This window comes from Ascaphus truei, chromosome 5, assembly GCF_040206685.1.
Source record: "Ascaphus truei isolate aAscTru1 chromosome 5, aAscTru1.hap1, whole genome shotgun sequence".
NCBI classification, from domain to species: domain Eukaryota; kingdom Metazoa; phylum Chordata; class Amphibia; order Anura; family Ascaphidae; genus Ascaphus; species Ascaphus truei.
The window spans coordinates 298398796-298415502 of record NC_134487.1 but is presented as its reverse complement, the minus strand read 5'-3'; the positions used below and the strand labels follow the sequence as shown (position 1 = coordinate 298415502).

The following is a 16707-nucleotide window of genomic DNA, read 5'->3' as shown; positions in this document are numbered from 1 at the left end:
CCGCACATTGTGCAGGGCACCAGTTTGTGTAACTTATCTCAATTACCGCACAACTGTAAGAGCGCACAGCCTGATTGCCATATTGAGCCCAGTTTCCTTCCTGGCTGCAGCTGCAGCTAAGGGAAGAAAGTCACAATCACCAGGCTTACTGTGCAGCCAGGGAAGCACATCAATAAACATGTCCAACCACTGACATGGCCGGTCAATCAGAGCAAGGGGAGGCCCACTCCAGTCCTCAAGGGCCACCAACAGGTCAGGTTCTATGGATACCTCCTGCTTCAGCACAGTTGGCTCAATCGTTGACTAACCAGTTCCTTATAGTTCATTACTAGGGTACTGGAGACAAAGTCCAAAAATATATATTCCTTATTGCCTCTCTCTCGCTAATCTTCTCCGTGCCCTCCTATTAGGAAAAGGCTTGCAGGCAGCTTCTCTGCAATACCCGCATTTAGAAGCTTGTGAATAGAACAGTTCCTACGAGATGCGCTCACTTAAAAATAATCCTCATACATAACGTGCCTGCGGGATCTGCTGATCTTCTCATGTTTGCAACGTTATCTTTCTTCACAGTGATAATGTATCAACCGGGTGTATGCTGCCACCTGGTGGCAATGTCAGCTCACAACAAATACCCTTTAACATTTAGGTTAAAACCTCATATGGGTTGTCAAATTAATTCAAGTCGCTGGGACAGGCTAATCCAGGCTGATCTTTTTCATTCTCTTCTCTCAGTAGCACAAAAGAACTACAAATCCCAGGATCCTCTGTTCCACTGAGATGGGTGCACAGTCTAAATACGCTGCAAAAATGGCGTTTATTCGCAAGGGCAAATCTTGGTGAACGCATCTTTGTTAGAACACACCCACCTCTTTTTTTAATCTAAAATATTTGTTTGCTTAAAAAAAGGTTCCATCCAAATGGAAATCGGATATTTACTTTAAAAACGAATAAAAAAATGGGGGGGGGGGGGGGGGTGTTTTCAGCGTAAAGAAGAGAAATCTGGATTTTCATGCGTTCACACATTTTTAATCAAAAACCACGCAGATAAATATTCGTTCGTTTGCAACGATTTACAAAACGTTGGCGAAATCTTTATGGGCTGAATGAGCTAATAAGCGAATGTTACATTGCATGCAAGTTCCCCCAGAAGGTGCTAATGTTTGGGGATAACACCTCCAGTTTTCCTTAACACTGCTTGATGTATCTAGGCCTGTGTGTCTTTTAGACACATATTTACCAAGTGGCGTTAAGTCCCAAGAGACCTTCCAGCCCAATTACTTAAAAGCGAGAAATAGGAGTAACAAACCCCCATGCGATGCTTCCCTAAGGCAAATTCCAAAATATGTTGCTGAAGTATTGAATCCCAGACGGTAAATAAACAGATACTGTGACTTGTACACTTGCTAAATATATCCTGAGTCCAAATTCTATGAATATTGTTAGGTTCTCAGATAAGCCCTCAGGTTAGCTGGCCTGTTCCTCAAGCCACCAACCGTGCTAACCTGCGCTGTATAGGCGTGAATATAAAAGCAGTGACACCAGCGAGTGAATATATATATATATATAGATCTGTACTCACTAATTGTAGGCGTCTTCTTGAACCGTCAGCGGGCTTCAATCTTGTAAATGTCCATAGATCCGAAATTGAGAGACGGTGCACAGCGTGGGGGAAAAAAGATTAGCTGGACTGCTTGTATCGGGTACAAAAAAATCCTTTATTGGCGGCACAGACACAGCAAGGAAAAAGAACTCCCCTGACGCGTTTCACGTATAGATTCCAGATCTATGGACAATTACTTAAAAGGACCACAAAGTGTCCATAAGGCAGAACGTCTGAATAACTGAGCCACTGAGCCACGTATGCTGCAGCAGTGATATCCCTAACGCATGGCCTGTTGGTGGCCCTTGAGGACTGGAGTTGGCCACTTCTGCCATAAGGTATAATATGACTTAGCTCCAAGTAGTAAATATGGGCCACAATCCTTCCTATTTCGGGGGGCCCACAGGTTGATTTGGCTGTGAATGTTAACACCTCCGTATCGAGTGATGGCCTTGCCACTCAGCTTCTCCTTTATGAAGATAAAGGTTTCATTTCTTTAAGTTATTTATTGTTCCTAGGAATAAAATATCACGACCCAGCAGATGACTTCTGTTGTTGGCCACCCTGGAACACCTGAGGATATTGAGAACACGGTGATACATTCCTAGTGATGACCCGGAAGTTGTGTCCTCATCATGTACTATCCCCGCCGGCGATGATAAGGGGGAATTCCCACTTACTTTTACATTTTATTGTTATTTCTTTTTTAAGGTTGAGCTACTTCATTTCCAAATCCTTCTGCAGTCTTTTCTTGCAACAGAAATATTAATGTGTCAATTCATGTTTTTGATGGGAACCTAAATTGAGACTTCACCACACGGTTGTTATTATGGGGACTTTGGGATTGGTGACACCGGGCTTTGCCGGCTTTTCCTGCAGTTAAAGCCGGAATCTCCCCCAAATGGATCTATTCTTCATTTATTTTGCATCTTACCTGACTGGGATGGGGGGGGGGGGTCCCTAGAGCTTATCTATGGTCTCCCGATATACCCGCACCCCTAAATTCCCGAGATATTTGTATGTTTTGGGAAGGTTTTGACACCAAACTTCAGATATGGCCGCCATACGGCAGGGTCACGCACAGAAAGCTGCGACATCATCTCCCCATTACACTGCAGCTTTTATATTTGCCCGTCGGGCTGAGTCCTGAACCAATGTATGTTAATGTTTGTTATTTTATTGCCTTTTGTCCTCCAACCTTATGGTACAGCGCTCCGGAATATGTTGGTGTGATATAAATAAATAATAATACAGTAATATAATCTTTTCTTCTTACGCCTCATCTAACTAATCTTCTTAATTCATTTCTCGTTTCTGAACAATTTACTCCATCTATGATCGATGCTTCAATCTCTTTACTTCTTAAGTCAGATAAGGATCCGGAGTTATGTTCCTTTTATAGGCCTATTGCTTTACTTAATTTAGATGCTAAAGTATTTACTAAAATATTAGCCTTGAGACTAGAAAACTTGCTTCCCGATTTTATTAATAATGATTAATCTGGATTTATTTTAGGACGTCAAACTTTTGATAACATCTGTAAAAACCTATATTTTATTCAGTATGCTAAAAAACATAAGATTCCTTCAGTAGCTTTAGCTTTGAATGTAGGAAAAGCGTTTGACAGAGTAGATTAGTCCTATATGGAAAAAGTATTATACTAATTTGGATTAGGTCCTAACATTATCAAATTCATATTAGCTAATTATAAAAGACCTCATGCTCAGGTTTTAGTTAATAGGTCTTTTATGGATAGATTTTTAATTTCTAGAGGGACAAGACAGGGTTGTCCTCTTTCACCTCTTATTTTTGCTATGGTTATGGAACCGTTAGCGCAAAAGATTAGGGAGGATAATCTAATTACAGGTATTCAAATGGGTCCAGCTCATTATAACATTTCTATGTTTGCAGATGACATCTTACTTGTTGTTTCAAATCCAGAACAGTGAATGAATTAATAGCAGTTTTTAATACATTTTATCTTGTTTCTGGATTAAAGATTGATTTTGATAAATCAGAAATTCTCAATCTCACTCTGTCAGGTGATAAAATTGATTTTCTTGCTAATCCCCTTTCAAATGGGCAAAAATGTATATCAAATATTTATATATGGATCTTCTAAAGTGGCATTCTTGTGAGATTTCTTGGATTGGCAGGATTATAAATACAGTAGGGCCCCGCTCATTCGGCGGGTTCTGTTCCATGGTGGTGGCGCCGCTGCAAAGCGAAAATCACTGAAAAGCGGAACCGGCGATTTTCAGTGTCTCATACCCTTCTGCGCATGCGCAGACTTGCAGTCCCCTCTTCTGCGCATGCGCAAACTTGGCCGCTCCTCCACATTCTGCTCATGCGCAAACTCAGCCGTCCCGCTCCTGAGCATGCGCAGACATGGCGGCCCCCTTCTCGGTACCGCCGTATTGGCGTATCGCCGAGAAGCGGGGCCCTACTGTACAAAAATGAATATTTTACCAAGACTGGTATATCTTTTTCAAGCTTTACCTGTGAATATTCCTAAAAGCATCCTAGATTCGGTTCAATCCAAAATTATGAAGTTTATATGGGATCATAAACCTCCTCGGGTAGCTAAACACGTTTTATTTCGGAAAAAAGGGGAGGGAGGATTAGGTTGTCCAGATATGCATAAATTTTATTTAGCATCCCATTTAAGAACTCTTAGGGATTGGTATGCATGTGCTGGTATCAAACAATGGGTAGATATAGAGAATGCCAACACTAAAATTCCCTTTCATAAGATTCTTTGGATACCTAAAAAAACATAGACCTGAGGAATTATATAAACATCCTATAATTGGCTTTACTCTGGGGATATGGGACTCAACATCCCGGAAATTCAATTTATCTTTTTTTCCTTCTCCTCTGACTCCAATATCGCAAAATCCGGAATTTACTCCTGCATTGGCCCCAGATTTGCATGGCCCGCGGGCGTCTGGAGGGTGCCAGAAAGTGGCCAATTTTTATTACCAAAATCAGATTAAATCTTTTTCGCAATTCAAATCTGGTTTTGATTTGGAAGAAAAAAGTAGATTTCAATGCTTTCAAATTAGACATTGGATATCACAACAGATATTAAGAAAGCTGCAATACAAGAAACTACACTTTTTGAGGATATCATTACTCTTTCTACATCTACTTCAGGCCTTATATCATCGATCTACAATATACTTACTTGCATCTATAGTAACATACAGCCTAAGTACTTTTCAGCTTGGGAAAGAGATATGGGGCATACAATTTCTGATACTCAATGCTCTGAAATCTGGCTTAGAGCATCTTCATTATCCATTTGTACTCTTCATAGGGAAAACTCCTATGTTATTTTTCTTTGGTATTTGGTACCTTCCAGGTTAAAACAAATATATCCTATAGCCTCAGACAGATGTTGACGTAACGGTTCCATGGAAGGTTCATTTTTACATGTATGGTGGTCTCGCTCTAAACACAAACCTTTTGGATACAAGTTGTCGAAGTCATAAAGGAAATGACTGGTTTTAGTCTCCAGTTGGATCCTTTTGTGGTTTTGTTGGGTGCAGTAGATGTGGATATAAAGAATGTCCTTATATCTAACTCCAGTTTTCTAATCACACATTCACGATTAGCCGCCAGACTGTGCATTGCTTCTAACTGTAAGAATGTATCGGCACCAAATATAACACAATCGTTTCTACTTTTTCCTTACGACAAAAACATTCTCAATGTATGTATACCTGGTTTCCTTTCTTATCTTATTTGGAAATACATAACTCTATCATAACGTGAAGAGGTCTCGGGTATCGGGATGGTGTATTTTTTTGTTTTGTGGCAATATCTGGTGTTCTTCCAATGGTTCTCAGATAATATATGAGCTATGGTGGGGAGGTGGGGGGGTTGTGGGAGAGTAGGGGTATAGCAGTTATTAATAAGTTTTTTTCCCCCATGAATTATTGTATTTATATTGTTTCATGTTATTCAAAAACTAATAAAAAGATTTTTTTTTTTAAAATAATACAGGCGATCTTCGGTATCCGACGTCCCGCTTTCCGTCTGCTGTACGCATTATCCAATGTTGGACCTACTTATCTGATGGTCACCGCCGCCGATTAACATGGACCCGCAATCCGACGGTCCGTTATCCGACGGCGGTTTGCGGGAAGCATAACGTCAGATAAGCGAGAACCGGCTGTATAAACCTCTGTGTAGAGGCCTTGGGCAGACCAGCAGGGAGAGATGTGGTCAGTCTGTTTGCTGATATTGCGCAGTGTGAAAGCAGACTTCTTTTTCCCATTTAAAGGCGTGCCCTTTACTTGGAGACTAAAATACCTTGGGTTTGTTGTTTCTAGCACCAGTTAGATGGGCTGGTAACAGTGCGTTCTCCCAAAAGGGCCAGCCAATCCATGAATGGGTCAATTCAGTTTTTCTTTAATAAACAAAATTGCCGTTTTCAGAAGACTCCCTAATGCCAACGAGACTGGACCTGTGAGTGGGTGCCTTGTCACAGCAGGGACACTGTTATATCGCCTCTACCACTGGGGGGTGCTAGTATACTAGGAGACCTTCAGAATAGGATATAATTGAAACCTATATATGGATACTTTTTGGCACTTTTGCTAATGTATTCTCATATAAGGAAGCTGCCACACCTAGGATCCTACCGTTTCTGTTTTCTTTGTATGAATTATACAAATGATGAAACATCATGTTGTCTTTAGCACACATATTTCAACAATGTTATAATATAGTTATTCGTAGTTTTCAACTTCTTTTCCCACAGGAACTTACCATGAGTTCCCTGAGAAAAAAACTGAAGCTATTTTATTTAGATCTAAGGCTTTCATTATTTTGTCATATCTTTTCATTTAGTAATTCAAAAAGGGATATATTAGATAAGAAATATATCATACAATCACAGTTAATGCATATCCACAAAGCTAATTATATGCAAACACAAGCATCTGGTTGGCGTAGGCTTAATGTTGCATTATAGTTTTGCAATGTCACGTTAGCTTCCAATAACGTAACATTATAAATTATACAGAACATGCAAAACTATTGGTATTTCAAACATATAAATCCAACACAGGGAGATTTGATGGGGGCTGGTTGTGGAGTCACAATGTATGTATGTATGTATGTATATCTATATTTATGTAGCGCCAAAAGTGTACTCAGCACTTCACAAAGAATAAAGTACAAGGATTATAATAATACAATAAGCGCAGCAAAATCAGACAGTAGGAAAGGAAATCGCTGCCGCGGATAGCTTACAATCTAAGTGGTATGTTGGGAGACTCAGAGACAGCAGGTGGGGGAATAAGTGCTGTAGATGGCAGTGCTTGGGCACAATGGTTGTTAGGAGTGGTTGTGGGAGTGGGACAGCAGCCATGAGTCCAAGCTATTGAGATGCTTGGTTTGTTGTAGTGCAGAGTCCAGATCTTCCTGTAGTCCTCACCTCCAATTCTAACTCCAGTATTAACTCCACAGACACTTTATATGTGACACTTAAGATGTTACAGTCATACTATGGCACAGCCAAGATAGACTCACTTAAATACTCTAAACACGTTAACTTGACTAATAATTATGGGGGGGTTTGCCTATTCTAGTTAGACGTACCAAGCCGCTGTTAATTAGTTTTAAGTTCTGTTGGTTGCAACGGGGGTTAAGTTGATAGAAGAATTCTAATTAGACGTACCAAGCAGTACAATCTATATCACAATGGCTCTGCAGTCCTAAGAAGGTTGAAACCCAATGCTATGGATTCATTGTGGATTACAGACCCATAACAATGAGTGTGTTACTGTAAAAGCGACTTGGTGTGAGATCACTGTACGTAACAAGCACATGGGTAGCAATGTATGCTTCGTCTCGCTGACCTTGGAGCATTAGCAGGGTCATATTTTCTGGCAGACAAACTTTGTTTAAACAAGATATTTAATACTTTATCTGGCAGTGGCAGAAATCAGACACGCTGCTGCTGCTGCTGCATTCTGTGTGTACCTCGTGTTTCTCTTATTTGAAACGTTACTGTCCACATTAGGTCACCCGATGTTATTTCCATTATATTAAAGCAGCAATACAGGTTGCCTTGCTTGTTTTTTTTTTTGTTGTGTTATAGGATTGAAGCGAGGTTTCTCCAGAGGTGAACCCCGTTAATTAATTTCAGCTCTGGGGACACCCTGCTTCCAGAGATACTTTACGTCCGTAGGCGCTGCCGGTATCTCTGTGAAGTTTAAATGTCCTGGTCAGTCTGGTCACTAGGAAGCTGCAAGAGGTAGGGTAAGGCAGGGGTACACAAACCTTTTCCTCTGCGTCCCCTTGCCTGCTCTCCCCCCCTGCTCGTGCCCCCCCCCCTCCTTACCTTGTCTCTGACGGCATGTCACGTGATGTCACGTTGCCATGGCAACGCGTTGCCAGACGCCGCCAGAGACAAGGTAAGGGAGCTTACAGAGGCCTCGCGCACGCTCCCCCGACATTTCATTTAAATGCTTTGGGGGAAGAGCGCGGGGCCTCTAAGCGCCCCCGCCCCCCCCCCCAAAAAAATCTTGCGCCCCCCAGTTTGCGCACCCCTGGGGTAGGGTACTGCTCCACCTTGAACATTATACGTTTTTTCGTCTTATATAGGGTCAGATACACAAATCTGGGCAAAAAACGTGATGTTACCTAAAAAAATAACGGCACTTCCCCCCCTGAGTTAATGCACATAAACAAAGTTAATTAAATGCAAAAACAACAGCCGTTGTATATCTGATTGACATACTGTAGGTTTAACGTCACAGTATTGTAGTGCAACGATGTGTTCGCTTCTAATAACGTACCATTAAGTATGTATTAGCATTGCCCACATCCGGGCCCTGAAATAGGATTTTAACTTAAGTATAAAAAAAAGTGTTACAAAGAGAGGAAAGGAGAGGGAAATGACGCTGTAAATAACGCCATGTTGGTTAAATGATACTATTTGTGGTGTGGCACCAATCCAGGCCCTGTAAAAACCCGGTCTCAGGGTCTGGATGCGAGTAAGGCCAAGTTTAGGTTAGGCCTAACTAATGTTAAGTCCCGAATCTTAGTGTATATACGTCGTTAGGGGGAACACCTCTTTTGCATAAATTCATCACTAACCTCAGTAACATTGAACAAAACGCTAATTAAATGAGAAAAACTGGGTTAAGATTACACTATTCACTATAGCGGCTGAATTTTACTATTAACATCGCATCATTTAGTGTAACTTTCCACTATACAGCCCAACGGAGCCTGGTGTGTCTGGGCTCAGTGCTACGGTGTAAAAAACAGGTGATGAACGAGAGACAAGGACTTCGGTAGTTCCAAAAGAAACAGAACCTACAGGGTTAAGGCTGAACAATGACCTGTCCTGTTTTCTTAGCCCCAACACATAATCATGTTGTATGATAAAGAAATACATGGGATGAAAGTTGCTATACAGCGATAACCCTGAGCATACATTTACCATAGGACTCAGGGGGCATTAATACTTGGGGCATCATTCTATATATGCCAAAGTAGGGGATTTTCATCCGAAAACTTCCTAAAAGGCCAATTCAGCGTTTTTAGGATCACCCCCTTAGCATCGTGTAGAAAGTTTGGGCATGAGCATGCCATGCGTGTGACGACCGGGCACAACATCGCTTTCTCTGGAAGAGAGTTGCCCGACCACCAGAGACAATGGTATAATAAAACTGTATTTGGTACTGCCCCAGTTACTTCTCTAGGTTTGCCACGAACTCCCCAGGCAGGGAATGTAACTCTGTGCCAGTAATATGTTCCCTGTGCCAGTAATATGTTCCCTGTGCCAGTAATATGTTCCCTGTGCCAGTAATATGTTCCCTGTGCCAGTAATATGTTCCCTGTGTCAGTAATATGTTCCCTGTGCCAGTAATATGTTCCCTGTGCCAGTAATATGTTCCCTGTGCCAGTAATATGTTCCCTGTGCCAGTAATATGTTCCCTGTGCCAGTAATATGTTCCCTGTGCCAGTAATATGTTCCCTGTGACAGTAATATGTTCCCTGTGACAGTAATATGTTCCCTGTGTCAGTAATATGTTCCCTGTGCCAGTAATATGTTCCCTGTGCCAGTAATATGTTCCCTGTGCCAGTAATATGTTCCCTGTGTCAGTAATATGTTCCCTGTGCAGTAAAATATTCCCTGTGCCAGTAATATGTTCCATGTGCCAGTAATATGTTCCCTGTGCCAGTAATGTGTTCCCTGTGCCAGTAATGTATTCCCTGTGTCAGTAATGTGTTCCCTGTGCCAGTGATATGTTCCCTGTGCAAGTGATATGTTCCCTGTGCCACTAATATGTTCCCTGTGCCAGTAATATGTTCCATGTGCCAGTAATATGTTCCATGTGCCAGTAATATGTTCCATGTGCCAGTAATATGTTCCCTGTGTCAGTAATATGTTCCCTGTGTCAGTAATATGTTCCCTGTGCCACTAATATGTTCCCTGTGCCACTAATATGTTCCCTGTGCCACTAATATGTTCCCTGTGTCAGTAATATGTTCCCTGTGCCAGTAATGTGTTCCCTGTGTCAGTAATATGTTCCCTGTGCCGGTAATATGTTCCCTGTGCCAGTAATATGTTCCCTGTGCCAGTAATATGTTCCCTGTGTCAGTAATATGTTCCCTGTGCCAGTAATATGTTCCCTGTGCCAGTGATATGTTCCCTGTGTCAGTAATATGTTCCCTGTGCCAGTAATATGTTCCCTGTGCCAGTGATATGTTCCCTGTGTCGGTAATATGTTCCCTGTGCCAGTAATGTGTTCCCTGTGTCAGTAATATGTTCCCTGTGCCGGTAATATGTTCCCTGTGCCAGTAATATGTTCCCTGTGCCAGTAATATGTTCCCTGTGCCAGTAATATGTTCCATGTGCCAGTAATATGTTCCCTGTGTCAGTAATATGTTCCCTGTGCCAGTAATATGTTCCCTGTGCCAGTAATATGTTCCCTGTGCCAGTAATATGTTCCCTGTGCCAGTGATATGTTCCCTGTGCCAGTAATATGTTCCCTGTGCCAGTAATATGTTCCCTGTGCCAGTGATATGTTCCCTGTGCCAGTAATATGTTCCCTGTGCCAGTAATATGTTCCCTGTGCCAGTAATATGTTCCCGGTGCCAGTAATATGTTCCCGGTGCCAGTAATATGTTCCCTGTGCCAGTGATATGTTCCCTGTGCCAGTGATATGTTCCCTGTGCCAGTAATATGTTCCCTGTGCCAGTGATATGTTCCCTGTGCCAGTAATATGTTCTCTGTGCCAGTGATATGTTCCCTGTGCCAGTAATATGTTCCCTGTGCCAGTAATATGTTCCCTGTGCCAGTAATATGTTCTCTGTGCCAGTGATATGTTCCCTGTGCCAGTGATATGTTCCCTGTGCCAGTAATATGTTCCCTGTGCCAGTGATATGTTCCCTGTGCCAGTAATATGTTCCCTGTGCCAGTGATATGTTCCCTGTGCCTTGGGACTTACCAATGTGTATTCTCTTTGTACAAAACAGTGCTCCGACGCATGAGAGCAACACTTTGAAACCACTTCTCTCTCTGTCCTGGCTGTTCCCACCGGGTTGCCCTTTGCTGTCCACTCTCTCCCAGTGTGTCACCCAAAGGCCTGATGTATTGGGCCGGAATTACGGCCGCTTGCAATGTGTTCCCCATACGTGTACTGTATGCCTATGCCGGTAATGTGATTCCTACGCTTGTAATGCCTTTCCCCTGCCTGTGCTGTATTCCCTATAACGGTAATGTGTTCCCTATGTGTGCAAATGCATTCCTATTTGCCCTGCAGCTCCTATGTGTCCCCAGTGTATCCGGAGTCCCCTCCTTTTACTTTTGGGGACCTAGGTGGGTGTGAAAGCCTTTGTGTTGCCCAGACTTCCCGGCATCCTGCTAATTAGGACAGGGTATAAATGCCCCTTGTCCCAGGACCTCTCTCTCTGCTCCCTGAGTTTCTGTAGCCCATCCTGTGTCCCGTGTGATCAGGTTACCTGCATACTGTACATAAAGCCTGGGTAAAATCGGTGGGCTCCCCCTGCCTGGGTAAAATCAGTGGGCTTCCCCTGCCTGGGTAAAATCGGTGGGCTCCCCCTGCCTGGGTAAAATCAGTGGGCTTCCCCTGCCTGGGTAAAATCAGTGGGCTTCCCCTGCCTGGGTAAAATCAGTGGGCTTCCCCTGCCTGGGTAAAATCAGTGGGCTTCCCCTGCCTGGGTAAAATCAGTGGGCTTCCCCTGCCTGGGTAAAATCAGTGGGCTTCCCCTGCCTGGGTAAAATCAGTGGGCTTCCCCTGCCTGGGTAAAATCGGTGGGCTCCCCCTGCCTGGGTAAAATCAGTGGGCTTCCCCTGCCTGGGTAAAATCAGTGGGCTTCCCCTGCCTGGGTAAAATCGGTGGGCTTCCCCTGCCTGGGTAAAATCGGTGGGCTCCCCCTGCCTGGGTAAAATCGGTGGGCTCCCCCTGCCTGGGTAAAATCGGTGTGCTCCCCCTGCCTGGGTAAAATCGGTGGGCTCCCCCTGCCTGGGTAAAATCGGTGGGCTCCCCCTGCCTGGGTAAAATCGGTGGGCTCCCCCTGCCTGGGTAAAATCGGTGTGCTCCCCCTGCCTGGGTAAAATCGGTGGGCTTCCCCTGCCTGGGTAAAATCAGTGGGCTTCCCCTGCCTGGGTAAAATCAGTGGGCTTCCCCTGCCTGGGTAAAATCGGTGGGCTCCCCCTGCCTGGGTAAAATCGGTGGGCTCCCCCTGCCTGGGTAAAATCGGTGGGCTCCCCCTGCCTGGGTGTGAGCCTGCGAGAATGTTTTAAAACTGATTAATCGCGCAAAAGAAACACTTGTTGTTCCAGTACTAAGAGCACTCCAGGAGGTAAGCTAGCTACAGCTGCACCTTGCACCTTGTGAGATTAGGTGCCCTGGGTGCCGGTTCTGTATCATTGTGCGTGTATGTTATGTGTCATTTCACGGTTAGCTCTGGCTATATAAACTCCAGTTTGTTAAACCCGAGTCCTTTCTGGCGATTCAAAGATCCTCGGTACTCCCAGCAAACCCTGATCCTGACAATGCTATGCAGGGGTGCGCAAACTTCTCCCCCCGGCGCCCCCCTGCATGCTGTGACCCCCCTGCTCACGCCCCCCCCCTTTCCTTTGCTCCGTCATCAAATGATGCTGCAAGATCATGTGATGTCCCATTGCCATGGTAACGTGACCACCCGGCGTCATTTGACGCTGCGTTGCCATGCTGCCGCGTCGCTTGAAGACAAGGGAAGGGAAGTTGCATAGGTCTTGCGCTGTCCCCCTATACCTGCCGCGCCCCTGAAAAATCTCGCGCACCCCTGCTATATCCCCCTGCCCCCAGTTTGCACACCACAGCTATATAGAGAACAGTACCAAATAAATATTATTGGCGCCCTGCCATGAAGCCAGTTTCCTGTCGCTACGAATCCTGATTCCCTCCTAGCCCGAACAGCAACGATAAGCAGCACGCTCCAGCTAAATGTCACGGCGACCACACAAAACAAACATTACACACCTGACTTATGAAGGGGGAGAAGCTCTTCACCCCAAAAGGGAACAACGCTAATTTTGCAGCTTACACTATGAAGACACAAACAAGACACCCAAGAATTTTCTGCCAATATCTACAGGCAAATGGCAAACAAACAGAATGTGTTACATTAAGCAACTCTCAAACGTTTGGTCTCCATCCAGCTTAGTCAGTATTGAGCCAACATGCCCAGACAACACATTGCAGTTTGCTTGACATTGAACAAGTTTCCGTGTCTCTTAAGCAAAATGAATGGAACTGTACTGAGTATGTGATAAAGAACGTGTTTAGATGCTCAATCTGCTACATATGCCAAATATGACTCGTCTGAAATCAGTAGAACACGTCTGTGTGAATCATGCTCCACTTCAACAGCCTCAAAGAATTCCACAGTGTCACTTATTGAACACGCCGTGGTACTAGCGCTCCGGCAGGATGCTGTCTCCGTGACGCATGCATGCAAATGGTGGCTGCCATATTGGGATCCCTGTGCTGGTCCGTGGTGTGTGTCCTGTCGGGAGGTTAAATCTCCAAGAAACGTGTTTCTCGTTTCTGCACTTATGTAAGACAAAAACAGCATCAAAGCTGCTAAATAGAAGTGAGTGAATATTTTCCCCCGAATTTGTATTCGCTGCGGATATGGCATTTATTCACATTTTCGCATATTCGGGAATTTGTTGAAGTTTAAAAAAAGTTGGCACTTAAATTGTTTTTTTGTTTGTTTTTTTTGTTTTTTTAATAAAATGAATATTGGAAAATGCAAATTAAAAGAGTATTCAAATATTCCACATTTCTATAACAATATTAGATATATTCCAGCATTTTCTAATTTAAAAATCCTGCCAACAGAATTTCGACTTATTCACCCATTTTTCCGGTTGACGTAGCATAACCCTTGAGTGCGGCGGTTTAATGGTTAAATTCCCTCTCTGTCATTTATTAAGTTCAGAATTTTTTCATTACCAATTACACGTCTTTTCTGCGGGACCAGAATCCTAATCATTTGGACACTGGGACGGTGACAGATATGGTGAGTTTATTCATTATATTGGGCTCACCTCCTATTACCAGGTGTGTGATGTATAAGACGCTGGCATACTCTCACTCGCTCAGAGGTAGCCTGACTCACCGGAATGAGGACCAACTCAACACGAGTCTTACTCATTGGAGGACAGCTTTACTCATTCAAAGGCAACCTCACTCATCGCCAGTAATAGTAACTTCACAGGCTTCAGTCTCATTCATTCAATAATTATTTAATTCATTAATAAGCAGAGAAGGGTGGGGGGCCGTGATGGTCCTTTCTTCCATGTAGTAACACAGGAGGGAGAGGGAGGAGGGGTATGGTACCTTTTATTGGACCAACAAGTAGTTAATATGTTACTGTAAGGGTTCCAGTCCAGACTTTGGCTGGAACCCGCTCTTACTGAGGCTTCCGTGTGGCTTGCCTATCCCTGTGGCTCCCCTGGTCCAGAGGCCAGCCTGTTGCTTGCCTATCCCTATGGCCTCCCTGTTAATTTGGAATTCCTGTTGCTGACCTCGGACCGTGACCCCGACCTCGCTGCCTTCCGCCTGCCCTGACCTTTTCCCTGTCGCCGACCACGGATACTCTAACAGGACTCTGTCCCTGGGCTCTGGTCGGTTAATTGGCATCCCTACCTCAGTCGGGTCCGCTTCCTGATGGGAGACGAGCATTGTCACAGTTACAAGCTTTCTAACCTCTCAGGGTAAGACCTAATGAAGGACCCCGAGAGCTTCGGAAGCTTTTATAATATACCAACTACTTGTTGGTTCAATAAAAGGTATCACACCCCCTCCTCCCCCCTTTGTTTCCAAATGAATGATTGAACTCCTCACACTATTTAAGAATGTCCCACTCACCTCTGCAGCTAAGTAATTTCCCGTTGCCAAGTGTTTAAACCGGAACAAGCTGTTCCATTGTCCTGCTCCTCCACGACATGGATCGTGATGCACAACCTGCAGCCAAACAAACCAATCATGTCAGCTTATCTGTTTATGTGATTAGTATTTATCCATAGACAGGATAACGATCATATTACCCAGTGGTGGGCAACATGATACACATTCAGCCCTGAAGGGGCCGCACATAGTCTTTTGCCATATAACCGCTATCTGTAACTCCTCATATCACTCCATATAACCACTCCTTATAACATCTCTCCCCCTCCTTGTGCTAATCTGTCTCCCCTTCCATGCTATCTCTCCCCCTTCTCTCTCAGTGCTGATATCCCTCCCCCTTCTCTCTCTGTGTTGATCTCTCCCCCTTCTCTCTCTCTCTCTGTCCTGATCTCTCTTCCCCTCTCTCTCACTGTTCCCACCTCTCACTCTCACTGCCCCTCTCACTCTCACTGTTCCCCCTCTCTCTCACTCTCACTGTTCCCCCCCCCTCTCTCTCTCTCTCTCTGTTTCCACTCTCTCTCTCACTCACTGTTCCCCCTCTCTTTCTCACTCACTGTTCCCCCTCTCTTTCTCACTCACTGTTCCCCCTCTCGTTCTCTCTCACTCACTGTTCCCCCCCTCTCTTTCTGTCCTGATCTCTCTTACCCTCTCTCTCACTGTTCCCCCTCTCTCTCTCTCACTGTTCCCCCTCTCTCTCTCTCACTGTTCCCCCTCTCTCTCTCCCTGTTCCCCCTCTCTCTCCCTGTTCCCCCTCTCTCTCCCTGTTCCCCCCTCTCTCTCACTGTTCCCCCCTCTCTCTCACTGTTCCCCCCTCTCTCTCACTGTTCCCCCCTCTCTCTCACTGTTCCCCCCTCTCTCTCACTGTTCCCCCCTCTCTATCTCACTGTTCCCCCCTCCCTCTCACTGTTCCCCCCTCTCTCTCACTGTTCCCCCCTCTCTCTCACTCACTGTTCCCACCTCTCTCTCACTGCCCCCACTGTTCCCCCTCTCACTGTTCCCCCCCTCTCTCACTGTCCCCCCTCTCTCACTGTCCCCCCCCCTCTCTCTCACTGTCCCTCCCTCTCTCTCACTGTCCCCCCCTCTCTCTCACTGTCCCCCCTCTCTCTCACTGTCCCCCCTCTCTCACTGTCCCCCCTCTCTCACTGTCCCCCCTCTCTCACTGTCCCCCCCTCTCTCACTGTCCCCCCCTCTCTCTCACTGTCCCCCCCTCTCTCTCACTGTCCCCCCTCTCTCTCACTGTCCCCCCTCTCTCTCACTGTCCCCCCTCTCTCTCACTGTCCCCCCCTCTCTCTCACTGTCCCCCCCTCTCTCACTGTTCCCCCCTCTCTCTCACTGTTCCCCCCTCTCTCTCTCACTGTTCCACCCTCTCACTGTTCCACAACCCTCTCTCTCACTGATCTCCCCTTCCTCTCTCACTCTGTCCCCCACCTCTCTCTCTCTCTATCTCTCCACATTACACTGCCACTAACACTCCTCTTGCAGCTCCTCTCCCCCCTCCCCCAATGCTCGTGAGACAGGCTGAAAGTTGGAAGGGAGGAAGGACCGGGGAGATAGGAAGTTTGGGGTCGCATGGGAGCCCCTGAGGGATGCCTGTTGCCCACCTGTGATAAAACCTATTCCATACCCAACTACACATACTCACTCACATTAATTGAC

General features: G+C 45.1%; 1 protein-coding gene across 6 annotated transcripts in view; it reads right to left on the bottom strand.

The window, feature by feature from the left end:
- The window catches only part of ITPR2 (inositol 1,4,5-trisphosphate receptor type 2), a 317011-nt gene that overhangs the window by 187677 nt on the left and 112627 nt on the right, over positions 1-16707 (bottom strand). For all 6 annotated transcript variants that reach the window (XM_075602849.1, XM_075602844.1, XM_075602845.1 and 3 more), the window contains one exon: positions 15013-15108. In XM_075602849.1, coding sequence (XP_075458964.1) covers positions 15013-15108 — 96 coding nt within the window. The remainder of the gene's footprint in view (positions 1-15012; positions 15109-16707) is intronic.